We start from the raw sequence: 24407 nt of genomic DNA, 5'->3' as shown, positions 1-24407 counted from the left end.
AATTAATTTTGCAATTCTATATTGTAAATGACATCGTCACTGTAGCTAGATTAAATCGAATAAAGGGTGCCATTTCACAAACCTATAAGTTCTTGTTCATCGGAGTGGACCGCTTGATCTGTTATATTCATCAGTGTATAGATGACCTTGGCGTAAGATATTGAGCAAGTGCAAGCGTGGGAAGTATATAGCAGCTCTGGCACATATAAAACCCAGAAGATGTTGCCCAGTTTAGTTTAGTAAATGCATTCTATAGACTGATATGTCTAGTGTATCCTAACAATGAGTAGTATTCCGTCGTGTGCTGCTTGAATCAAAAATAAACCAAATCATTTTGCCTCGCCATGCCATTATCCCATCGACCCAGTTCTCATCATAGCTGTGAAATATGCTTTTTCGTCTTTTTTGTCATTATCATCATCATTGCCAGGTTTCATCCCTTTCATCGCGCCGCAGTCGCCTTCTTGAGCATGTAGTCCATACCCGACTGCATAATCTTGTGCTTCATATCCCCGCCGCGGCCACCCTCACTCTTGCTGCGCCCGCTGCTCCTCCCGCCACCGCCGCGACTGCTCTTCTCCCGGCTACGATCGCGGTCCCTGTCCCTGTCTCGGCTGCTGCTTCGCGCACGCCCGCGTTCGCGCTCACCACCGCCACGACCACCATCATCTTCACCCTTCTTCTTATAGCGATCGCCACCACCACCGCCCATGAAGCCGTCCATGAGCGCAGCGCCCAGTGCCGCCGTGGCGACCTTGGCCCCCTTGGCGCCGAGCCACTCGCCCTGCGCTCCGCGGTTGTTCATGGCCGCCGTGGCGCCGGCCGACAGCGCGGTGCGGGCCCCGGCCTGCACGAGCGGGTTCTTCCACCACTTGGCGGCCGTCTGCGCCGCGGGCATCGTCTGGCTGCGAACCTTGGCGCCGATGGCGCGTGCGCCGCCGCCGCCGCCGGCACCACTGCTCATGTGCTTCTCGCGGCCGCGGGGAGGTTCGGCGGCGGCAATGTCTTTGCTGGTGGGCTTGTCCTTGCCGTGGGAGCGCGCGCCATGGCCACCGTGGCGGTCGCGGTCGCCATCGCGATCCGGGCCGTCGGCAAAGTCGCGGGTCTTGATTCGGCCACCGTGGGAAGGGGAAGGGTCTCGTCCACGGGTCTTTGTGTAGCCGCCACGTCTGTCTCGGTCTCGGTCACGATCATCGCGTGGCGGGTAGTCTCTGCTCTTCTGGTCTGGCGAGGCCCTTCTGTATCGGTTGGGGTCCTCTGCCGTCCTGCTGCGTCGGTGGCTGCGGGGATCATCGTCGTAGCGGTCGCCGCGGGGCGGGTAGTCGCGGTCATGGCGGGAGGCGCGCGGGTCCCTCATACCCCTCGCATCTCTGGAGTCTCTTGCATCCCTAGGATCTCTCGATTCTCTGGGGTCTCTCGATTCTCTGGGATCTCTTGATCCTCTGGGGTCTCTCGAATCTCTCGGGTCTCTTGCGTCTCTGGGATCGCGGCGCGGGTCTCCACCACGCGGGTCCTCGTAGCGATATGACGGCGGCGGCGACCGAGCGCGACGTCCGTCACCGTTCCTGTGAGAAGAGCCGCGGGGTGCATCGTCGTCGCGACGCCTGCGGGAGGCGCCTCCGCTGTCAGGGCTGGGTCGGTCGCGGTGACGCTCTGATTTGCTGCGGCGCGGGGGAGGCCCGGCGGGAGCCTCACCAGCCTCCCAGTATGGCGGGTTGCGACCGTAATAGTCGTCTTGGGCGTATGGCTCGTCGCGACGGCGAGACGGGTACGCCATGGCGAGTAAATAGTGTAGAGTGTAAGAGTTTTGGTTGAGTGAGCGCAAAATTAGTTGTGGGCGTGGTAGGAGGTGTCGCCTCTTTTATTGTGTATGGCGTTGCTGATCAGGAATGAGATCGAAAGGCGATCCGGGCCGCGGGCGGTTCCAAAGGGACAGCACCAAGTAGTTATAGACTGCCTTGGCCCGGGGGATTTTCTTCCTGACACGTCTGAAAATTGTTCCGAAAATGGGCGATCTCAGGCACCGCATACCAGTCTTGGAAGAGAGGTACGCACGCACTCAGCAGAGGCAGCCAACCAGCCAGCCAAACAGCCCAGGTGCCAGCGCAAATCAGGCGGTGGGCGGTGCAGCTGTGCGTGCGTGCTGAGCCAGCCAGCTCACCCAGGCGGGCGGTCTAGGCTGGCCGGGCAGGGATGGGCGCTGTCCGGCTGACGTCATGGCGGCCAATGGGCGATGCGGCTGCGTGTCTGTCCGGTGTCTGAGACGGGCGGGCGGCCAATGTCGGCTGACGTCAAGGAACAGACGACAGGGAGGCGTGAAGACGGGACGAGACGCTGGCACCAAGACTTGATGCAGACATTTCTGTGCGATGCGATGGACGACGGAAGCAAAAATGAGGCGTTGCAGAATGACAGAGTCAGGTTTTTGGTCGAGAGGAAAGAAGTGTAGGTTTTGGCACGGCAGGACGCTGTTTGTCTGGGCGGCCGTTTGCTGCCTAGCTGATTAGGATGCCGAGACTTTTGCGCCTACCCATTTGGACAACAACTTTGACGAAACATCCACCACCACCGCCCTACAAAGCATCCATCACATTGCACGAAAAAGCCGTCTTTCCTACACAGCACCTGCTTCGTCATGGAAGACTCTGTCAGAGCTGAAATACGGCGCAAACTGCTGTCCGACGCTGCACAGGGCATCGGAAAGCTACTATAGGGTAAGCCGAGCATAGGAGGCGGCCTGGAGTCGGAACGTTTGTTTGAGGCGTTGTGTCGGCTCATACGGCACTGGCTGGGCTGAAATGGTGTTCTTGTGAAGACGGCGCATGGTCGTCATGGAAGGGTGCGCGAGCACAGTAGGCTCGTAACAACATGTCTTGGTTGCTGGCAGTGTCACATGCCTGCTCGAGATGGTCGAGGCAGCCAGTCTAGATCTGCAGAGAATAACGAGCATTGACGCACCATCATCATCATGAACAGTAAAAAAAAAAAGGAGCGACAAAGGGAGATGAAGGAGAAAGATATCCGTAGAGAGTCGAATGACGGAGTCGATGTCGTGTTCCATATCGGGAAAGAGATGCAATCTCGGACCCTGTTGACTCTAAGGGCGGCTAGATGTGGCGCATGTCTTGTGTATGTGTGAGAGGTTAGCTCTGTGAATGAGAACAGGGTTGAGAGTGCTCCGTATATTCATCGGCGGAATGCTCAACATCGGCAGCCCTTTGATTTGCTGCCGGCCTGCAACGTGGTGCGTGTTGGACACCCCGGCTGGCCACGTCGGTTGCCGATGGGATTACACCGCCATGACGACGACGCTGGCCGTGTCGTCAAAGAAGCCCGTTTTTTGCGTGCCTTGATCAATACCCTGGGGCAGAGAGGCTATGTAGCAGGGGGCGAACCAGTGACTGCATGCGGCAGAGGTGATTGTGCGGCATGGGGATCCAATGCAGGCTGCCGGGACAAATTACATACGGATGCTGTGGCAGTCCGAGCAAAGACAGTGTTTCCAGCACAAGGGGGCCATCTGCGGAGACTTGTGCGGCCCGCCGTTACAAGTCTGCAAATTGCAATCGGGGGCAGTATCCAAGAGTATATTCAGCAGCAGATGGAGGGTACCATGTTCTTGCTCATTTACTAAATCCAAACATGCACGCATAGCCGTGGGGTGCAGAGAGCGGCAGGACTGAAGGGGGCGTGCCTCTACAGAATGGTGCCCCATTTGGTTTAGACTGGGTGGTCTACCGGCGACCAGGACAGGAGCGATGAAGCATCGTGAGGCTTCAGATGGCGTTTTGCTGAAAAGCAAAAGGGGGCAACCTTCGGGCAGAGCCTATCTGCAGGGACGGTCGGGAAGCGCCGACTTCCACTGCGGCTAGGACGGGAGGGACAGACGCGATAGCTAAAAGGGGGCGTTGGCGGCGGCGGCGGCGGCGGCGGCGTTGTGACAGAGTTTGATAGCTGAAGGAGGAAGCGAAAGATATGGCGGCGGCCAAGTCTTGGCTTTATCAGTTGCAGAGCCGAGGTGGTTGATATGCTTGCAGGAAGTTAGTTTGTTGTTTAACCGGGGGAGAGATAACCAACTGTTAAGCTAGCAGGCGATCGGGTGGGGAGAGATGGGGTAAGCATGTGGCATCTATCGGGGCATGGCCTTGCGAGTAACTAAATGGGAAAAGCTGTGTAGGCTTGAATAGTACTTGACAAATCGCCATTGGGGGCAGGATGAGTGGGCTGGCGATGAAAGGCTGGCCATCAACCATGTGCATCGGGATGTCGGTACGCTGCCCTGATGGAGACTTGTTTGATGATGTGGGCTGGGCTTGAGGGCCGGTGCAGGAGGATGCGACCGACCGATGGCGCGAGCTGCGGTGGGCAGGACCAGCGGGTGGATGTGTGGGATCTTGTACTTTTGGACATGTTCTTTCTAGATGTGTATTTTGGGTCGTTTATTTTTAAGACTGATATTTTAGGACGAGCCGGCTTGAGCGGCCTGATCATGGCGTCTACTCGTGTCAAGGTGCTTTTCGACGCAATCGTGATGTTTTGCTTTGATGAGCTCAATAAGCCTGGCCAAAGCTGGGACTAGGTACCTACAGCGTGGCAGCGTGGCAGCGTCGCATTTCTAGGGTAGTCTAGCGTGCTGCAAGGTGCTGAAGAATTGCAACGGTGCGCGGGAACTTGTACGCATGTACCTGGCCCCAAGTCTTGTCGCAGAGGGGGCCATCGTGTGCTTGTTTCCGCAGGTAGTGCGACGAACCGCTGGAGTAGAATGAATTGCCGCCGTCTTTTCCGATTCGCACATGTTTTTTTCCCCTTTTTTTTTCTTCTTCTTCTTCTTGGGTGAGGATGCTGATGCGGTTGTGCTACAAACTGCAAAGGTGCCACCAACGGCGCCCACCGCGGAGAGACTGAGCGAGAAAAGGCTGAGGCTGGATGGAGCGCGTGGTACATGCGGTGCAAGGTTGCTTGGTCATGTAAAAGAGGTCAGTCATTTTGCATATTTTAAAGTTGAGTACTGGTACCCGTCCTGGTCAATTCTATCTTGACTGCATTAGCCCTTGTCTCACTTTGCAGGCTGTTGTTATTTTTAGCGTCTTGTTTGCCTTTCTCTAGGTAGGTACCTACCTAGGTATTTGACCTTGCATCCCGCTGGCTGGCAAGGCACAGGGCCGCCATCGGCACACCTCTGGTTCAAGGGTCTCGCCCCCGCCGCCCGGTGTAGAGAAAACGCCGTGGCCCCACAGGCTGCTATCCCAGTGGCTAGGCTGCTCAAGAAAAAAAGACGTACAGCAGCACATGCAGAGTAATTTGCTCTTGGTTATCGGCAACGGCGAGGCTGATGAGTAGACTGCTCAACCAACTAATCCGTAATCCGTAACATCCGCACTCAAAACTGCTAGTTGCTGTTCGTTATCGGCCGTCAACGGATCAGCTAGACGCCACCATGACCAAGCTGATAAGCCCCGTCATGTCCCGTCGCATTTACCAGTACCCTTGCCTTGGTTCAACTTATCCAGCCAGTAGAATTGTCGGTAATTTTAGTGGATTTTCCTCTTTCTTCTAGCCGGCATTCTAGCGGCCGCTTTTGGTTCCGCACCCTTACCAATTGCCTGCCTGCCAGCCTGCCTGCCTGCCTGCCAAAAACCCCCACGGCTCCTCGCAGTGGGCGCCCCTCTCCCCTCCCCTCGCAGGTGGCAGCTGGCAGCTGGCATGGGCGCGCCGCCCGTTCTGTTTGTCGTCGGGGCTCCAGATTTAATTTTTTCTCTCTCTCTCTGGGCTTCCGACTGAACTGACTCTTTGTTCTCCGAAATCTTTTTTCTCTTTTCCTTCACCTCTTCGTCACTGGTCTTCTTTCCCCCGACTTCATAAGAAAGGCCAAATCCTCCTCGTTTTGGGATACACAAACCAACTCCCGCGCCTTGCATCGTCCCATCTGCAGTCTAGGTAGTTACCCAAACTACTGCACACCATCACGCACACTCACACACAGCTGCTCCATCACCGCGCACAGCAGATAGCCTGTTCCGGTCGCGCGCCCACTTACCTGGCCTGGCTTGTCACTCACTCCGCCCACACCCACCACCCCGACTATCTTTGCGCGCCCAGCTTTTTTTTATCCAGTTTCAATTGCTTCTTTTTTTATTTATTTAATTCTCTTTATTTCCCCTGGTTACGATTTAAACACCTCGGGCCATCCCTACCTTTTTTATTATTTATTTCAACGCCAAGTCTCCCCCGCATTCTGCCCTCGTCTGCTGCTTCACCCGGACATCGACACGGCACACCACCACCACCACCACTACTCCCCGACTTTGGCTGCAGACTCGACGTGCGCCTCGCCGCTGTTTTGTCCAATTGCAAGAAACGCCATCAGTTCAAGCCTACATGTTTACCGCCAGTGCCAACCCTTGACATCGCTACTCGCCGCTTCCGACTGCCTCGCTCCAACCTCGACTTGCTATAAAGACCGGCCCTCCCCGGCCCTCCCTCTTACAATCCAATTGCTCAGAATATCCTCACCATTGCTTGCTCTCGTCTCTTTGCTACCACTTCAACATGGGTTGGGCTGAGAATGTCGACTCCCGCGTCGCCAAGAGCTTCGTCGGCCGTTGGTTTCGCCTAGATGGCTCCGGTCATGTAAGTCTTCAACACCACACTACAAACAAACGGACAAAGTTCTGCATCACAGCCTGTTTCCAAAATCTTGCTTCTGCTCTGCAACACCAACCTCACTTATATACTACCGCTCGCCCGCACCACCAAACTAACACCTTCACCCCAGTCCCGCGAGCGTAAAGGCTCCTACTTCCTCACCGAGATGCGCGCCGGCCTCACCACCTTCTTCGCCATGGCCTACATCCTCGCCGTCAACTCGTCCATCGTCTCCGAGTCGGGCGGCACCTGCGTCTGCAACGGCGGCGCCGACGACCCCCTCTGCAACAACAACGAAGAGTACGCCATCTGCATCCAGGCCATCAAGCGCGACGTCGTCACCGCCACCGCCGCCATCTCCGCCATTGCCACCTTCTTCGTCGGCCTGCTCGCCAACATGCCCGTCGGCATCGCCCCCGGCATGGGCCTCAACGCCTACTTTGCCTACACCGTCGTCGGCTTCCACGGCTCCGGCCCCGTGCCCTACAAGGTCGCCCTCACGGCCATCTTCGTCGAGGGCTTCATCTTCTTCGGCCTCGCCCTCTGCGGCATGCGCCAGTGGCTCGCCCGCGCCATCCCCGCCTCCATCAAGCTCGCCACCGGCGCCGGCATCGGCCTCTACCTCACCCTCATCGGCCTGACCTACAGCAACGGCATCGGCGTCATCGTCGGCTCCCAGGCCACCCCCACCGAGCTCGCCGGCTGCCACCCCGCCAACCGCGACCCCAAGACCGGCGCCTGCCCGGGCTCCGACAAGATGCGCAACCCGACCATGTGGATCGGCATCTTCTGCGGCGGCATCCTCACCGTCATGCTCATGATGTACCGCGTCAAGGGCGCCGTCATCGCCGGCATCCTGCTCGTCAGCATCATCTCCTGGCCGCGCCCCACGCCCGTCACCTACTTTCCCTACACGCCCGTCGGCGACGACGCCTTTGACTTTTTCAAAAAAGTCGTCACCGTGCACCCCATCAAGAACATCCTCAACGTGCAGGAGTGGAACGTCAGCGAGTACGGCGGCCAGTTCGGCCTCGCCCTCATCACCTTCCTCTACGTCGACATCCTCGACTGCACCGGCACGCTGTACTCGATGGCGCGCTTCGCCGGCCTCATCGACCCTGTCACGCAGGACTTTGAGGGCTCCACGCTCGCCTACATGACCGACGCCATCTGCATCTCCATCGGCGCCGTGTTCGGCCTGCCCCCCGTCACGGCCTTTGTCGAGTCCGGCGCCGGCATCACCGAGGGCGGCAAGACGGGCCTCACCGCCGTCATGACGGGCTTCTGCTTCTTCATCACAATCTTCTTCGCGCCCATCTTCGCCTCCATCCCGCCCTGGGCCACCGGCTGCGTCCTCATCATCGTCGGCTCCATGATGGCCACGGCCGTCGTCGAGATCAACTGGAAGTACCTCGGCGACGCCGTCCCCGCCTTCCTCACCATCGCCATGATGCCCTTTAGCTACTCCATCGCCGACGGCCTCATCGCCGGCGTCATGTCCTACATCATCCTCAACGGCTCCGTCTGGGCCATCAAGAAGGCGTCGGGCGGCCGCATCCTCCCGCCCAACTACGACGAGCGCAGCGGCTGGACCTACAAGATCCCCGGCGGCGTCCTGCCGCCCTGGATGGTCCGCCTGTCCAAGGGCGACAAGAAGTTTTGGAAGGAGGAGCCGCGCGCCGCGGCCCCCGCGACCATGACGCAAAAGGAGGCCGATCTTGCTTCGAATCACGGCTCCGACCACGAGCAGCCCGCCGAGGCCCCGGTCACCACCACCATTTCCGAAGGCCATTCGAAACAGCAGTAGTCGTTTTTCTCCCATCGAGGGTCGTGGAACTGCATTGCCTCTTCTTCTTCTTCCCACACCCCTCGCCAGTGATGTTATTTCTGGATGCTCTTGCGCGCTTGATACCCACCCACCTACGAGCCTGGTGTTTTCGCCGCCAGTGATGTTGCTCAACACGCAAGTAGTTTTCGAAATCTGGCCCTTTCTTTTTTTTTTGTTTGTTTCTCTGCTGGTGGTTCCGCTCGTGGACCATACCGACCAGCCTGGCTTTTTCTGTTCTTCAAGCTTTGCATCCTTTGTTGGATATATACAGATGCGAGCTTTTCTTTCTTTCTTATTTAGTGATGGTGTTATGATGTGCCGAGCCGGAGTTGGCGGCATTTTTGGATCTTGCATTTCTGATTTGGCGCGTTGCATGAGCTGTGCTGAAAAAACTTGGCTGGATTTTTGTATACAAAAATATCTCGCATATAGCTTCGATGATGATGAATCAATAATTGATTACTGATTTGTGCTACAATAATTGCCATTGGATGCTCATGTTGCCCGTTTCAGAATGTCAGTGTTTCACGGATACAAGTCATCCCATGTCACCATGTCACACCTAGACCTCGTAATTGGTTCTTGTGTAATTTTCGACTGCGTAAGGTTTTGTTCCTTGCACATCATACCGCCATGCCACTATATACAGCTTCAAACAAACTTACCCTCCGTCTCACGCCATCAGCGCAATATGCTTCAACTCACTAAAAGAAATGTTAGCAACCACACTCTCAATCCATCATCGTGTACATCTTACCTTTCCACCTGCTGGCCGACCTTCATCGGTAGATACTCTGCCTCCCTCCCCTCATCCCGCCCCAGCTTCTCCTGCTCCTCCCTCAGCCGCTTCGCCCTCTCCTTGAGTTCCGGCACGGGCTGCAGGTCAAAGTCCGAGTTTAGGTGCCAGAACAGCGTGCTCGAGATGCGAATTTGCGGCCGGTCCGGCTGCTCGGCCGCGCGCCGCCGCATCGTCGCCACCGTGGCCTCGTTGACCGTCACCTCGTGGAAGCCGGCCTTGATGAGGCCGCCGGTGATGTGCTCGAGCTGCTTGCCAGCCTGCACGAGGAGGTAGTTGCCGGGGGGCATGCGCACGGGGATGCGCCGGCCGGTGTTGCGCGCCCAGATGTTGAGCCCCGGGTAGCGGCTGCGGCCGTGGATGGTCAGGAAGTTGAGGTCGGTGTGGAAGCCGGCGAGGATGGTGTCGACGGCGCCATACTTGGTGAGGTCGGAGGCGGTGGGGGCGAGGAGATGAGGGCTGTTTCTCTACTGTCAGCGATTTATAAAGACAACAGATGAGGGAGGTGGAAGCATACCCGTAGCGGCCGGCGTCGCTAAAGTATGTCGGGGAAAGACCGAGGCCGACGGCGGTCATTTCGGAAAGCGTCGAGACGCTACTCATCGTTAGCTGTCACAGGCGACCAAGGTCAAGGATTGTACGCACGCGCTCTTCATGCAGTTGCCCCAGCGGTCCATGACCGGCGTCCACCTCTCCCGCAGCCCCTCGGCCTCGGGCACCACATTCGGCGCATTCAAGCCCGGAAACTGCGTCTCGTACGGCGGCTGCTCCACCATCCGCCAAAAGAACCGGCACTTTGGGTCCGGGCTGTGCGCGGAAATGTCCAGCGGGCGCTGGTCCGGGTCCAGCCGCGCAATGACGTCCAGGCAGGGCTCGTCGACGGCGCACTTTGGCTTCTCCGTGTTCTCGAGCGTGGCGCCGACCTGGTAGCCGAGCTCGGGCCGCTCGTCGCGGCGGAGCGCGGCCTCAGGCTGCGCAAAGTAGTCCTCGAGGAGGTCGAGAAAGGACTCGTTGTCCGAGGCGGCGACGCGCGAGTCGCACAGGACGAGCGCGCCGTACTTGATGAGCGCGGCGGCGGCCTTGGCGCACTCGGCCTGGGACTCGGGCGAGGTGGGCGCGTGGGCGAGGTAGATGTCCATGTCGATGATGGGGAGGTCCATGGAGGTGGGCGCGGATAGATCCACGGGGGCGGAGGAGGCCATGATGTCGGTGTCGGTGGTTGTGTGTCGTTTGTGAAGGGCCTCGTTATCAGTGTCGAGTGCTGGTGTGGCGAGGGGCGTTGGAGCGGTCGCGGGCTATTGGCGGCGTGTCGTCCGAGATGTTGGTGTAAGAGGTTACAAGGATGGCTCAAGCCTAGAGACAAAGGAAAAGGAGGAAGATTTTCTTTCTTTAAGAAAAAGAGCTGGTAACGGAAAGGAATCACGAGATGTGGATGGAGAAAAATTGATCACCACGCCCGCCCGTTGATAACCGTCAACATGTGCCTGCGGGGGAGGGGCACCGCTGAAGAATGGCGCATTGCAAGCGCTGTGATTCGCCGGCTGCAAGGAGCCTTGTCGGAGCTCGCCGAACGCCTCAATGACGATGAATAAAACAGTTCATAAGCTGATGAAAATTGTGAAAGTATCTAGATCATGTTGATTCATGAGATATGCCTTGCAGAGGCAGCTGAAGAGGCGACCTACAGGGGCGGTTGCATATCTCGCCTTGGTACGCGACATTGCTTGGCTTGCGGGTGGCGCGAGGGCGAACGCCATGTCGAGGTGACTGATAAGGCTCCACAGCAAAATTCAGTTCTTTTTTCAAGAAATCGCAAATACATCTAGAAGTCTGACATGATGGGAACCACCAGGTTTGAGCATGTAAATAATGGACCAACAGCGGAAGAGGGCGCCGGTGCAACTTACATGACAGTGGCCGGCCCAAACGACCATTAGCTCGTTTCAAAGCACAGTGTCCACTCCTCTCTACCTTCTTGAGTAAAACACAGCAAATCACAGCTAGAACCCGCAGGCTTTCCTTTGCAGCATCTCAAACGAAATGACTGTATCGTGACCGTCGACGTATCCGTTGTACCGCCGGGCTGCATATCGGTTCAGCCGATATTGTTCCGCCGGAGACTTCCCCTCCCTGCAGCATCTTACGTGTCCTTCATCACTCAAACACGCGGCCTTGGATCCTGCAACAACGATCTGCAGTCAAGCCCCATCATCAACGAAATTGCGATGCCCTCCCGTCCCGGATCTGGTTCCGAGAGCGGGGCCCCGAGCAGCGATGGCCCGGCGGACGTGCGGCCGGAGGTGGCACAGAATGGGCACGTTACACGGAAAAAGGCGTGGGCCAGCCGAGCCCGGACAGGGTGCAAGACGTGTCGGTAAAAAAATTTCAGCCCTTTTCTTCTCCAATCTGGTATCTTTCAAGGTGTACCGTTGGCGATGACATTCATGGCTAACTAAGGCATCTACCAGTGCCCGTCGTGTCCGATGCGACGAGGAACGGCCCGCCTGCCAGCGCTGCACCAAGGGCGGGCATGAATGTCGTGGTTACCGACTGCCATCGCCGGCTGAGCATGCTGTCGTCATCTCTGGCACCCCCGGCCCAGGGGGTTTGCGTGCGCAACATGTCGCTGGGCAAAAGACGTGGCGCGCGTTGGCGCTTCGATTAGACAAGCCCGTCGTCGTCGACGTTGACCCTCCGTACTGGGACTACATGCAAGCCGTTCGATTCTGTACGCCCCCCTTCCCTCATTTTAATACTTGTTTATGGCATCTTACTGATCAGATACAATATTGGCAGACTACAGTTGCGTGCGCGAATTCCGGCCGAGGCAGTTTGGGGTCGTCCATTCACCTGCCTTTAACGACGACACGCACCCAGCCAACTTTGTCGGGCGGCAACTGGCCCATTACATCAAGCTCCAGTCTCTGAAGCGCGGTACGCTTCTGCAGCCGGGCCAGGTGGCTGGCTTCTCTGCGCTGTGGTCGAGCTACGCCAACAACATGCTGGAGCTGATTGAGCTCATCAACTTCTTCATCCGCGGTGGGAGGTTGGGGGGCCGCAACTACATCTACTCGTGCTTATTCACGCTGATGCGGCTGGACCTCCCTGCACACTGGTCACTATGGCATGCGCATATTCGAGGCAGCATCGCATATGTCAATTCCCTCGGCGGCGCGACGGCCATGCTAGAGTCGGGGAGGTGGTATGGGCCGCCCCTGGGCTTCACCCGCCTGTTATCGTGAGCCGAATGCCGCTCGACGATCAGAAAGCGAAGCGCTAATTCAAAACTCGTAGAGAAGCCATCATGTTTAGTACGACAACGCCGGCAAGGATGCTCATCACCGACTACAATCACTTCGCCGACCAGGAAATGCGCGCCATTTTGCTCGGCGAGCATGACTGCGACTTACCTGCTCCGTTGGACCTACGGATGGCCATTTTCCACATCAACCGGCTGCGCCACAAAGCCACCATCAAACCGCCAATAGTCGCCCTGACGGCTCTAGTACATCGTCAGCTGGACGAGATTGAAGCCGCCGACGTTGACGACTGGTCTGCCCAGAACCCGGTATACGGCCTCGAGCACAGCCTCGCTCTGTCGCGCATCTTCCAAATCGCCATCCGACTCTTTGCCCTGCTGACGCTCCCGCGGTCTGCTATATCATCCTGGGCCGGTGCCGCTACGCAAAAAGCGCGCGCGGCCGATCTCGACCCTTGGGATGCCCTGCGCGTCGCATATCGCTCGGATCTACTGGCGCGCATGCGGCCGCTGTTCCCGCAGCTGCACTACCCGCCGAATTTGAGATGGCCGATGGTTGTCGCAGGCGTTGCCTTGGCGGGGGACGGCGCGGCCGAGGACAGGGAGTTTGTGTCGCAGAGCTTGCGCGCCATCTGGGAGCAGCCGGTGGTGGCGTGCGGGCCGATGCGGTGCCGCGAGCTGCTGCATCGGTTCTGGAAGTCGGGCAAGACGGAGTGGGAGGACTGCTTCTCGGAGCCTGTTCCTTGTTGAGCAGATGTGAGAGCGAATAGAACAACTCGGTATCGGAGACTTGTCCATGAATCAAGTACCTTTGAAGAGCAAAGGTGATGGCAAGTGTAGCATGAAAAGCTACTGTTCCATCACCCATAGTATTTGGGGCGGCCTAGTGTCGAGGCCAAGCGACACAGCTTGGGCGGCCATTTTAGTGACTAGCACTTTAAACCATCTATCCAATAATACGACGTGCTCACTTACGGAATAGATTCTGGGAAGAGAAGGAGTACAGCTCAAAAATACAAGTGGAGACTCAGCCGCGACGCGCAAGGATCTGCTTTGCTGGCAGATGCTGCAGTGAGGCTGCAGAGTGAGGGGTTGCGCCATTCGCCTTTTGCCCTGGTCAACACTCGAAACCAGAAATCTCAATCTAGCATCGTCGCATGGGCTTTGACAACCTTGGCGTGATTCAGACGAGTGCATGGCCTTTCTTCCATCGAAAATTTTATACAACGACCATGCCAAACCGCCATCAGTACACCGTGGGCTGGATCTGCGCCATACCCGTTGAACTTGTCGCCGCCAAGCTTTTCCTTGACGAGAGGCACGGCAAGGTCGAAGACCAACCACTCGAGGATAACAACATCTACACCTTGGGGAAAATCGGTGATCACAACGTTGTAGTAGCCTCGCTGCCAGACGGAGAGTACGGCACTGAAGTAGCCGGAACGGTTGCGCGGGACTTACTTCGCAGCTTTCCCAATGTCAAGGTCGGCTTGATGGTTGGCATCGGTGGAGGTGTACCCAGCGCAAAGCATGACGTCCGCCTGGGAGACGTTGTTGTCAGTGCCACGCGCAATGGGGAGCCGGGAGTGTTCCAATACGACTTTGGCAAAACAATCCAGGACGGCGCATTCCAACACACAAGATTCCTAGACCAAACACCACGGCTCTTACGAAGTGCCGTAGCGGAAGTGAGGAGCGAGTACGACATCGTTGGGCACCGATTCAATAGCACTATCGATGCTATTCTCGAGAAGAACCGGAAGGTTCGAAAGACGCATCAGAGACCACCAGAGGACACCGACCGACTCTATACCAGCAGCTTCGCCCATCCACCAGATGGCGCAGAATGCGAAAAAAGCTGTGGCGATGACAAGTCTGTATTAAAATTACGGCTGCCGCGGGACGAAGACGAAGACGATCCGGCTATACATTACGGCTTGATTGCAAGTGGAAATTCGCTGATGAAGGATGCTAAGGTACGGGATCAGCTTGCTGAAGCCAAGGATGTGCTATGCTTTGAGATGGAGGCTGCAGGTCTCACCAATCATTTCCCATGTCTTGTGATTCGAGGGATCTGTGATTATGCAGACTCGCACAAGAAAAAGGGCTGGCAGGGCTATGCGGCAATGACAGCGGCTGCGTATGCAAAAGATGTATTAAATTGCATCCCTGCCAGACAAGTACAGCTTGAGACGCCGATCGCAAATGCGCTTGATGGTTAGTAGCTAGCAAACCCCCTGGTATCCAAAACTCTAATCATTTCTCTTCACTGAAGCCCTCGCAAACGATGTGAATGAGATTCTTGACGAGACTCACGAGCGAGATCGACTAAATATTCTTGATTGGATTACTTCGAAAGACTATGGGCCAGAACACAGCAATCGTTTGGAACAGCGTGAAAGGGGGACTGGCCAGTGGTTTCTTAATTCAAAAAACTTCAAATCGTGGCTTGAGAGCAACAGCCAGACATTGTTCTGCCCCGGCATTCCAGGGGCGGGGAAAACAATCCTGGCGTCAATTGTGATTGATTACATCGGATCAAACCTCCGCGACAACCCTGACGCAAGTCTTGCATACATCTACTTTGATCACATACAAAAAGACCAGCACACCACCAAGGCATTAGTTACCAGCTTACTAAAGCAGCTTGCCGCCTCTCATTCAGTCTTGCCGGAAACGGTGAACGAGCTATACAAGGCCCACAGTCAAAAACGAACCCGGCCATCCATGGACGAATATATTCGCTGCCTGCGGGCTATTGTGGACGCCCGCTCGAAAGTATTCATTGTACTAGATGCTCTGGATGAATGCACTAGTGGCTCGGACGAGTGCGAAGATCGGTCACTCCATAAATTTCTGGATGTAATCTTCCAGCTCCAAGTCACGGGGAACGTGAACCTGCTTGCTACTTCAAGGTTCATACCAGACATCAGCAAAAGATTTGATGCAGCACTGGTTCAGGAAGTCCGAGCATCTTCAGATGACATCACAAGTTATGTGTCTACCGAAGTGAAATTGATGGGAGGTAAAATCAAAGGGGATGACGAGCTCCAAGCGGTAATCAAAAAGACAATTCTTGAAGCTGTTGACGGCATGTAAGTTGATCGAGGGGGTAGGTCGAACTTGGGAGTAAGCTAATGCGACAGGTTTCTCATGGCACGCCTCTACATTCAGTCACTTCGCGCTTGTATGATGACGAAACGAAAGGTAAAGGAAGCTTTGGAGCGTTTTGCAAGACAACAGTTTGCATCAGACACAAATCGGACTCACCGTGCGTACGACGAGGCTGTCTTGAGAATTGACAGCCAGAACAAGGAATACCAGATAACCGCGCGACATGCGTTACTCTGGATTACTTATGCGGAACGACCTCTTACAGCCAATGAGCTCATACATGCCCTGGCAGTGGAAGGAGGAAAACCGTCATTCGATGAAGATAACGTGGCACACATTGAAGATGTAGTGTCTGTTTGTGCTGGCTTGGTCGCCCTAGATGACAAATCTGGTATCATACGTCTTGTGCATTATACTGCGTATGAGTATTTCCAGGGCACACGCCCAGACTGGTTTCAGAAGACCCATTCCGATATCACATCATTATGTGTCACTTATCTTTCCTACGACATATTCACGTCTGGTAAGCACTGAAAAAAATAGACAATCCACTTAGACTGTCGGCGAGTGATATGCTGATTCCGTTCTTGAGTCCACGGCATCCGCAGACCCCGAATTCTCCGAATTACCCGAATTCCCTGGAGAGTTTACACCTCCAAGACGGACTAAAGCATATCATCTTTACAGCTATGCTGCTGCATACTGGGGTCATCATGCTCGCCGAGCCGGAGCATCGGCTGTTGACACCTGCATGATCAAATTTCTGGACAACGCACATCAAGTGAAGGCATCATGGGCAGCATTGCTTGCCGCCCAAAACGCTGAAGGCAAGTGGCCGTATGCCATGCACAATACACAAGCCACGGGAATACACTTGGCATCTTACTTCGGAATTCAAGAAGCTGTGCAACGGCTCCTGGCCAAGGAGGGAAATGCCAACCACGATGATGGAGCCGGTTGGACGCCTCTTTCTTATGCTGCGTATGGTGGCCAAGAGCTGATGATACAACTCCTTCTAGAAAATGCTTCTGAAAATTCTGAAGAATTCAGTTCACAAGCACTAAATGTCGCTATGAACTTCGGCCAGGAAGGCGCCGCTGTGAGATTTATTGAGAGGGGTGCAGGCATACACAGCAACGAGAGGCGATCCCATTTTGTCCACTCTGCTGCGCAACATGGGATGTATCTGGCTCTTGAGCGCCTACTTAGTCTCGGGGCAGATCCGAATATGGTGGATAGGTTCCTGTTCCCTCTGCGGGCAGCTGCCAGCCGTGGATGTGAAAAAAGTGTCACGTTGCTCCTTGGAAGAGGCTGTCGAATCGACGACTGTGATGAGATTTCGGGAACTGCGCTAAAAGCAGCAGTGAAATCAAATCAGACAAAAATCGTTGAACTGCTTCTTGATCACGGCGCTGATCCCAATATTGGGGCAAGCTACGTGGCCTCGACACCGTTATGGTCAGCTGCCGATATAGGGCATGCAGAAGTTGTCTTGCCTCTGATTGAGAGAGGTGCTAACATTAACGTTATTGGCGACTGGGGTACGCCGTTATCTCAGGCTGCCGCTAAAGGACATGCAGACATTGTCCGGATTCTCCTTGACCGCGGTGCCGACATTGACCTCCCTGACATGAGAGGGAACACGCCGCTTTGCAGGGCCGCTGGTGCGCGACACACTGAAGTCATTCAGCTGCTTTTAGATCGAGGCGCGGAGATCTCGGCGGTCAATCACAAAGGCGACTCGCCCCTACACATGGCTGCTGAAGTTGAAAGACTAGCGAGCTTCCAGCCGTTGCTTCACCGTGGCGCATACTTCGGGGCCACCAACAAGAAGCGCGATAGTCCACTAAACTGGGCTGCGCGATGGGGTCATATAGCAAGCGTGCGACTACTGCTCAAGTACGGTGCAAATGTTGACGCAGCTAATTCTCGGGGTAGTACGGCCCTGCACGGAGCTGCTAGATTCGGAGACGTCGCAACTGTTCGGCTGCTTCTGCGCCGCGGCGCTAAAATCAACGCCGCCGATCGTCGAAACATGACGCCCCTTTGCACGGCAAGTTATGATCACAGAGTGCCTGTTATTCGAGGGCTCATTAATAGTGGCGCCGACGTAAACGCCGTCGATGACTGGGGAAACACGCCACTGATGTGCGCTGTTTCCACCTTATCAACTGACACTTGGCCTCTGCTCTATATAGACAGGGAAGGGCGTTACCCGTGCTATCCTTGGAGGATGACGGTTATCCAACTACTCATTGGTTGTGGCGCCAATGTCGGCACCCAAAACGCACTAGGTAATACAGCCCTGCACATCGCTGCTGGCGCGAGTGATAAAAACGTGGTCATGGAACTCATTCAGCTCGGCGCAGATATCAACGCTCGCAACAGTTGTGGCCAGACGGCGTTTTACGCTGTTGGCTTGAAGATACCAAGGTATCGCGACTGCGTACAGTTCTGGAGAGATGAGCATCAGGCTCTGGGGAGCCTTTCTCCATATCAATCTAGCCCCAATAGTAGCAGTTTCCATGCCAGAAGCTGTGGCCCCCCCGATCGTGGTGATGCCGCATGGACAGATGATGAAAGCGGCAGGATATCCGATGGCAGAGGTGAGACAGCTGATCAAACTTTCAGCTGGCAGTCTGAAACAAGTTCCGCTCGAGGATGTGGTAGTGTTGTTTGGTCTCCGGATCTCGAAAGATTATCCATTCGCCCCAGGAGCGGTGCAGTAGAGTACATAGTGTGGCAACCGGCCTCATCGCTTCGAGGATATGAAGAAGTATTCAAATGTCTGTTGGCCATGGGGACAGGTGTGGATCTGGTGGATGAACACGGACTAACGTTGCTTTGGAGATTGGCTTGTGCTGGGGATGGAGAAGTTGTGCAGCAGCTACTGCAGAATGGTGCTGACACGGAAGCAAAAGATTCTCACAGAAGAACGACTCTTCACATGTCGGCCTTGAACGGAAAGCTCGACGTCGTCGAGCTTCTTCTCACTTACAAGGCTGAGATCGAGGCTGTGGATGAAGAGGGAAGAACCCCCCTATGGGTTGCCGCGTGGTCGGGGACGGCGGGGGTTGTACAGCTGCTGCTGGACCACGGTGCAAACTCGGAAGCCATGGATACGCACAGCCGGACACCCCTACAGGTGGCAGTCATGAAAAGCCACGATGATGTGGATTGGATTCTTAGCTGGAGGGGGTCGAGCGACGCGGCCTGCGTGGGCCTCCAGAGATTGTTTTCCGAGGCAGACGACGCGAGCGCTTACCCCCACCAATCTCTTAATCCTTAACGATGTATCGGTATAGAAGCTGGTGAACTGTTCTCCTCTATGAGCTTGAGTGGTATTGAGTGCAGCTCAATATCCGGCAGATACCGGACTGCTTCGATCGATTTGAAACTTGAGGGAGCCAAGAAGTTTGGAAGTAGGGCCTGGGATGCCACACGTCCTTTGCAATCGGCCGCACAACGTATCTCTGGTCGGGGTTCGCCATGAGCCGTATCTGCGATGTGGTGCCCTCAAAGGAGCACCTCGATATCTCTGAACTGTAGTCTTGCTGGACCATTCGCGTTCGTGGCTGGGCTCGACCCGTGGGTCAATGTTAGCAACATGGGCGTCACGCTCCACCATGTGACAAAAGGAATACAAGTGTTTTAAGGTTTCCTAGCACCCTTGTAATATACACACGCTCTGTCCCCAACGCAGAAATGGCAAGTTTATCGGAATGGATTTCTTTCTTTTTCGTCCTCATGCGCCCCCAGCGATTTATTTGCTCTTGCCAGACTCCAGCTCCCGCTCCGCTTGTTGGTAGTACTTGGCCGTATCGACACCATGCTGGTCGTGGTTGACAAAGTTGAACCAGGGCACCGTGGCCATGAAAAGGGCGGAATATCGGCTCTGGCGTGCAGCAACACCCTGCAGGTACGGGCTCAGCTTCGACTCGCCGTAGAGGGGTTGGCCGGCCTTGACCTTGTCGACCATTTCGCGCATATCCATCTCAATCTCTCTCGAGTTCTCGGTGGCGCCGTAAAATCGCACTGTGCTGCGGGTTAGCGTTCGTCGTCTCTGAAGTCGTAGATCGGGTCGTCCACGTACGGGCGGAGCGCTGGTAGAAGTAGAGGAAACCGCCGGCGAGACCGACAAAGCCGGCTAGGCGCATGGCCTTGGCGAAGCCGCCGCGACCGACGTGTGAGGGCGCAAACTTCTCTAATGTGTAGAGCGCGGCTGGGGCGAACGCGGCGGCCAGACCACCGGCGATGTAATCCTCCCTGCGGGCATAGCCAACGACGCGCTTAAAGTGACTGCAGCACGAACAAGACTTGGTCAGCAAACTCAATTGGCACCAAGTGACAGCCCCTTTCAATCTCGATATCGTAATGGTCGCCATCGGGGCACGGGAAGCACATACGGGTCGTTGTCGATGAGCTATGTCTGGGTCAGTAATTTTCGTCAATTGACGGGATTGGAGGTCCTGCGACGTACCGGAAAGTCCGTCTGGACAATCTTGCTCGTGCCGACGTAGGACGCCGGCGCCTGCTTGGTCGTAGTCTCCGACATGTTCGCGTGGTGATGCGCAAGACTCTTTGTCGTCGATTGTCCAATGAATGCTATGATGAAGCTCAGCAACAAGATGTGCCTCAGGAATGAATCACGTGATGGAAGTGAAGAGCCGCACGTGACCCATTTCGTGTAAATGGAATGCCCCACCATCGCGTCTCCTAACGCGTACACCGTGTAAGTGGTCGCTATCAAGAGAGTGCATCTTGGGAAGTGTCGAAGAAAAATGCCATCTGCGACGAAATCTGCCGCCAAGGCGGCTGGCAGGGGGGACCATGACGAATTGGATAATTATAATGTTGGCGACCTCTCGGACGACCCATTTGCGACACCCAGCCCGCCATCCAAGAACAAACGCAAAACGGCCGATGCTGGGCTAGGTATTGATGAGGAGGTGGATGTACAAAAAAGAGCTAGGGTGCCAACTGTGAAGCTTGATGAGGAGAGGTACGTATCTTGTTGTATTTTGGCTGTATTTATCCATTTTTGCTGACAGTGTTGAGGCAGACTCCTGAGCGCCGCCGGCATCCCCAAGTTGCGACGACGGGCCCAGGGACTAATACTCAAGGGCAAAGGCCACGAGGTACGAGGTCCCGGAAATTTTTAATGATCAAAACTCTGACCTTTTTATCCTAGTTTTCCGACATGACACGACTACTCTCATTCTACCAGCTTTGGCTCGATGACCTGTACCCGAAAGCGCGATTCCTCGACGCCCTGGCCATGGTCGAAAAGGCCGGCCACAAGAAGCGCCTCATGACTGCGCGAAACGAGTGGCTGAACGAGCGCAAGCCCAAATCCGCCGATGAAAAAGATGATGACGATGATCCGTTTGCCCTTGAAGAAAGTGCCGACACGACAGACAGCGCCGCCGTCCGGCTGCCTGAACGCCCCGGCGCCGGCCGCCTCATCCAGAGCCGCGAGGGGGGCAAGGGAGGGCCAAGCACGGCGCCGCGCGACCATCCAGACGACTTTTCCGAAGACGACGACCTGTACAATGTGACGCCACGTGCGGGGCCGCGACCAGGTCTCACGGCGCTGCAGCCGGATGCGCCAGACGACGACGACCTGGATGCGCTCATGGCCGAGGCAGAAGATCACGACAGCAGGCCGCTGCCGCCGGCGAAGAAGACGGCGCAGCGGCAGAATGAGGGTGATGACTTGGATGACTTGATGGCAGAAGCGGAGGAGCAGGACTCGCGGCCGGCAAAGAGTCTGTTTGGGAACCCGAGCGCGAGCAAGCCGACTGCGACGGATTGGGACGATGACGAGGCGGCGATGCGCGAGATGGAGGGGTTCTGAACGGGGCTTGAATATTCATTGCAATGGCGTCGAGGAGTTTTGTTTATCGGAATAGCATATACCACGTTGAACAATGATGATTGATTACGCTTCATGTATTTCGCCCAACACTTCGTCCTGATGGGCACAAGGATTGCTGGTCATGTGATTGTCTATTTTGTCTATTTTCTTTTATAATAAAACATGCCGTTCTATATTTTGGATTTGGCCGGCACGTCGAGCCAGAACGCATCGCTCTCAGCATATACCTCCCCATTGCCATCCTCGATGACGGCCTGCAGCCACGCCTTTCGCCCCGTCGTCCTCTGCTGCAGCCACGTCCTGCACAGATACACGCCCGGCGTCTTCAGCCCCTTTTTGTACCGAATATTAAGCTCCATTGTGTACGTGCTGTCGCCCTCTGTGCTGAATATGCTGCAGATGGAACCCATCGACACGTCCAGGATGCTCGCCGTGACGCCGCCGTGGGCCACGTCGACGTGGCCGTTGACGCCGCTGCCCAGCGCAAACAGGCACAGCAGCTCCCCCGCCAGCGGGCCCTTGCCGTCAATGCTGCCGGTCTGCTCAAGCGAGAGCGGCCGGTACAGGGAGTGCCACGCGCCGATGGTGTCCGGGCTGTTCATGACGCCGGAGAGGTACGAGTCCTCGTTGGTTTGGCTGCGGTCGCGCGTCCGCCAGTTGACTTCGACCGGCTGCAGGCTGGAGTCGATGAGCAGTTGGCGGCACCATAGCGGTGATGAGCGTGAGCCAAAAGCGGCTTTAGCCTCCGCTGAGATGGGGGCGGAAGTGATGTTGGGGGTCTTCAGAAACACCATGTTTGCGGTGGCGGGTCACTCTCTGAGCCAATTCAGGCTGGATTTGCTTCTGCTAGCGACACAGACGTAAAGAAATTATATCCGGGTATCAAATTCCTTCAGAGGTAACTTCTGTTAGATCTCACTCGCGGATATGACGAATGAAGGTTGCACAGGCCAGCCGGGGAGCCGGCCCAGCCGATCGACCAGCCAGTTGCCCGATTGGGATAGAGGATCACATGACCGTGAAGCAAATCGTGATGGCATCACCGTGACTCTCTGTAAGCCGGTGGTTCACAGAGATGCAGTACAGGGGTGGGTTCAGCATGTAATCGCAATCAGTACGCTGGCTAGTCCAAGAATTTCAAATCTCTAATCATCAATCTAAGCAATAGTTTCACTGTTGGAGCTCTGCATTTCACGAACTTGCACTTACTACGCCACTGGTCAATGCTACCCTGTAGCTTCAACCTGGCTTAGTCACTTACTAAACAAACACACACTTCTGTGTCTCAGAACTTTAAGCCGCCGTTACCGCGCAGCTAAATCGTCTTGGCAGGAAAGTGAGTTGATAGTGTCAAGTTGAGACAGTTCAATTATGCCCCACCCAACGACGATCCTCACCACAAACACGGCGACTGATGCAGAGGCATTCGGGTATTTAGTATCCGGCCGTCTTTAGTGCTGCCACTCAGTATTGAGTAGCCCATCCCTTGAATTACCGAGGGCTTGCACTCAGGCAGCTAGGCTACCTACTGGTAGCATGGGCACCGTCTAGGAATACTAGAATGTATCCTTTCCACTGCAGACACGTGGTCGTGGAACGAATATGCGGTACTTCAGCTTGGGTGCTGATCGATGCGTAAGGCAAGTGCTGTACGCTGTAGGATCCTCCTCTTCGCTAACATCCTTGAAAAATACCTAGCGCGTGACTTTCGCGCACAAAGGGACGGAAAGTAGATACAAGTTGGAGCACTCTTTTCAACTGGCCGTCATTATCGTGATGGATCATCATCAAGCTACCAAAACCGCTTCAGCTTATTCGACTTCTATCCAAGTTGGAAACATATATCATTTGACATCTTTATTCCAGCTCGATCTCCAAGGAATTCGATTGATTGCTTTGATCATCCTGAGTCATAACCACGAACAGTATTTGGTGACTTCACATTGCGCAGATTTGCCCTTCTGCATGCGTCGCTTTACACTTCGGTATTCTGCAAAGAATGTTCGCGAATCAAGGCATGTTTACCAGAGAGTACCTATGGCTCCCAGAGAGCAGCCCTCAAGTAGAAGTACCACGAGCCCTGCACGCGTTTCCACTCAATTCAAGGTTTGTATTAGAGAGGGCTGTGTCTTCTGGTTCTCTCAGACATTCGCAAAGATACCTTTCTGTGGAGGCTCACATCGAGATGGATAAGTTCCCGTCGCCTACGCTTCGAGACCTTTGCTTAGAATTCAATGGTAAGGCTCGCGCTCCGGAACAACCTCTCCAGAGAATGAAGCAATCAAACTGCAGCGTCCGGCATGCGATCGCGCTACATTCCTGCCATCCTGCTATCCAAACCCGGCACAGTGGTAGCTCTCGCTTTTAGTACGGCAATCACTTTCCTCTTTGGGCTCGCAAGGTGTCACCTCTCACCGCAAAAGACAGATGCATCGAGGTGTAGGCCAGTAAGGGACCAGAAGAAGGTTTACGCATTTTGGCCTAGACGGTTCTCATGCCGCAAACGATTGCTGCAGATCGACCTCATCCCTGGCACAGCTTAGCTTTTTCTCAGCGTGAAAAGTCTGCTGGGCTAAGCCAGAGTGGACAGAGCTTCACACCACAGGTGACAAGGTGGCAAACATTGTTTCATAGGGGGAACCTCACTAGCGAACGTTTCCAAAACGGTGCCCCATTTTGGTCTCAGCCATATCTGGAACATGTGTCTTGGGAGGGCTTAGCTTGTCGGCAGTCTACATCGAGACTGGCGCGGCGCCATGATCGGTATCTGATCGACAGCGCAGTATGCAGTTCATAGAATGCCTCAAAAACTTAACATTGCATCCGGTTTTCTCTCCCACATTACCATGCATGATTGAACCAAAAGCAGTCATGAACAGGTCAACAA

The 24407-nt window shown here is 55.3% G+C and overlaps 10 protein-coding genes across 12 annotated transcripts; 5 read left to right on the top strand and 5 right to left on the bottom strand.

The window, feature by feature from the left end:
• Window positions 1-442: 442 nt before the first annotated feature.
• LMH87_001716 (uncharacterized protein) lies at window positions 443-1777 on the bottom strand (the record flags this gene model as incomplete). The annotated part of the gene is made up of 1 exon (XM_056193037.1): window positions 443-1777. The coding sequence occupies one exon, from the start codon at window positions 1775-1777 to the stop codon at window positions 443-445; it is 1335 nt and encodes a 444-aa protein (XP_056050115.1).
• A 4772-nt stretch (window positions 1778-6549) lies between these two features.
• On the top strand, window positions 6550-8452 carry LMH87_001715 (uncharacterized protein; the record flags this gene model as incomplete). Its single annotated transcript, XM_056193036.1, has 2 exons — window positions 6550-6630; window positions 6776-8452. The coding sequence occupies 2 exons, from the start codon at window positions 6550-6552 to the stop codon at window positions 8450-8452; spliced, it is 1758 nt and encodes a 585-aa protein (XP_056050114.1).
• Window positions 8453-9146: 694 nt separating this feature from the next.
• Window positions 9147-10471, bottom strand: LMH87_001714 (uncharacterized protein; the record flags this gene model as incomplete). The annotated part of the gene is made up of 4 exons (XM_056193035.1): window positions 9147-9177; window positions 9231-9728; window positions 9787-9864; window positions 9915-10471. The coding sequence occupies 4 exons, from the start codon at window positions 10469-10471 to the stop codon at window positions 9147-9149; spliced, it is 1164 nt and encodes a 387-aa protein (XP_056050113.1).
• A 396-nt stretch (window positions 10472-10867) lies between these two features.
• On the bottom strand, window positions 10868-11203 carry LMH87_001713 (uncharacterized protein; the record flags this gene model as incomplete). Its single annotated transcript, XM_056193034.1, has 3 exons — window positions 10868-10896; window positions 10955-11099; window positions 11177-11203. The coding sequence occupies 3 exons, from the start codon at window positions 11201-11203 to the stop codon at window positions 10868-10870; spliced, it is 201 nt and encodes a 66-aa protein (XP_056050112.1).
• A 291-nt stretch (window positions 11204-11494) lies between these two features.
• Window positions 11495-13278, top strand: LMH87_001712 (uncharacterized protein; the record flags this gene model as incomplete). 2 transcript variants are annotated; one of them, XM_056193032.1, is made up of 6 exons in its annotated part: window positions 11495-11643; window positions 11738-11742; window positions 11935-11997; window positions 12066-12507; window positions 12564-12837; window positions 13228-13278. In XM_056193032.1, the coding sequence occupies 6 exons, from the start codon at window positions 11495-11497 to the stop codon at window positions 13276-13278; spliced, it is 984 nt and encodes a 327-aa protein (XP_056050110.1). The 2 variants fall into 2 exon arrangements, with proteins under 2 accessions (XP_056050110.1, XP_056050111.1); XM_056193031.1 differs by lacking the exon at window positions 13228-13278 and having other exon boundaries at window positions 12569-12581.
• Window positions 13279-15255: 1977 nt separating this feature from the next.
• On the top strand, window positions 15256-17604 carry LMH87_001711 (uncharacterized protein; the record flags this gene model as incomplete). Of its 2 annotated transcripts, XM_056193029.1 has the most annotated exons (5): window positions 15256-15623; window positions 15675-16165; window positions 16251-16598; window positions 16662-17524; window positions 17581-17604. In XM_056193029.1, the coding sequence occupies 5 exons, from the start codon at window positions 15256-15258 to the stop codon at window positions 17602-17604; spliced, it is 2094 nt and encodes a 697-aa protein (XP_056050108.1). The 2 variants fall into 2 exon arrangements, with proteins under 2 accessions (XP_056050108.1, XP_056050109.1); XM_056193030.1 differs by lacking the exons at window positions 16662-17524; window positions 17581-17604 and having other exon boundaries at window positions 16235-16311.
• A 73-nt stretch (window positions 17605-17677) lies between these two features.
• LMH87_001710 (uncharacterized protein) lies at window positions 17678-18931 on the top strand (the record flags this gene model as incomplete). Its single annotated transcript, XM_056193028.1, has 3 exons — window positions 17678-17936; window positions 18012-18075; window positions 18493-18931. 3 exons carry the CDS (start codon window positions 17678-17680, stop codon window positions 18929-18931), a joined length of 762 nt encoding a protein of 253 aa, XP_056050107.1.
• A 474-nt stretch (window positions 18932-19405) lies between these two features.
• On the bottom strand, window positions 19406-20197 carry LMH87_001709 (uncharacterized protein; the record flags this gene model as incomplete). The annotated part of the gene is made up of 4 exons (XM_056193027.1): window positions 19406-19677; window positions 19736-19941; window positions 20049-20065; window positions 20123-20197. The coding sequence occupies 4 exons, from the start codon at window positions 20195-20197 to the stop codon at window positions 19406-19408; spliced, it is 570 nt and encodes a 189-aa protein (XP_056050106.1).
• A 226-nt stretch (window positions 20198-20423) lies between these two features.
• Window positions 20424-21499, top strand: LMH87_001708 (uncharacterized protein; the record flags this gene model as incomplete). The annotated part of the gene is made up of 3 exons (XM_056193026.1): window positions 20424-20644; window positions 20705-20780; window positions 20834-21499. 3 exons carry the CDS (start codon window positions 20424-20426, stop codon window positions 21497-21499), a joined length of 963 nt encoding a protein of 320 aa, XP_056050105.1.
• Window positions 21500-21690: 191 nt separating this feature from the next.
• On the bottom strand, window positions 21691-22314 carry LMH87_001707 (uncharacterized protein; the record flags this gene model as incomplete). The annotated part of the gene is made up of 1 exon (XM_056193025.1): window positions 21691-22314. The coding sequence occupies one exon, from the start codon at window positions 22312-22314 to the stop codon at window positions 21691-21693; it is 624 nt and encodes a 207-aa protein (XP_056050104.1).
• Between the last annotated feature and the right edge of the window lie 2093 nt (window positions 22315-24407).

Source organism: Akanthomyces muscarius, chromosome 3 (genome assembly GCF_028009165.1).
Source record: "Akanthomyces muscarius strain Ve6 chromosome 3, whole genome shotgun sequence".
Taxonomy (NCBI): domain Eukaryota; kingdom Fungi; phylum Ascomycota; class Sordariomycetes; order Hypocreales; family Cordycipitaceae; genus Akanthomyces; species Akanthomyces muscarius.
The sequence above is the reverse complement of the archived record's forward strand: the minus strand, read 5'-3'. Positions and strand labels throughout refer to the sequence as shown.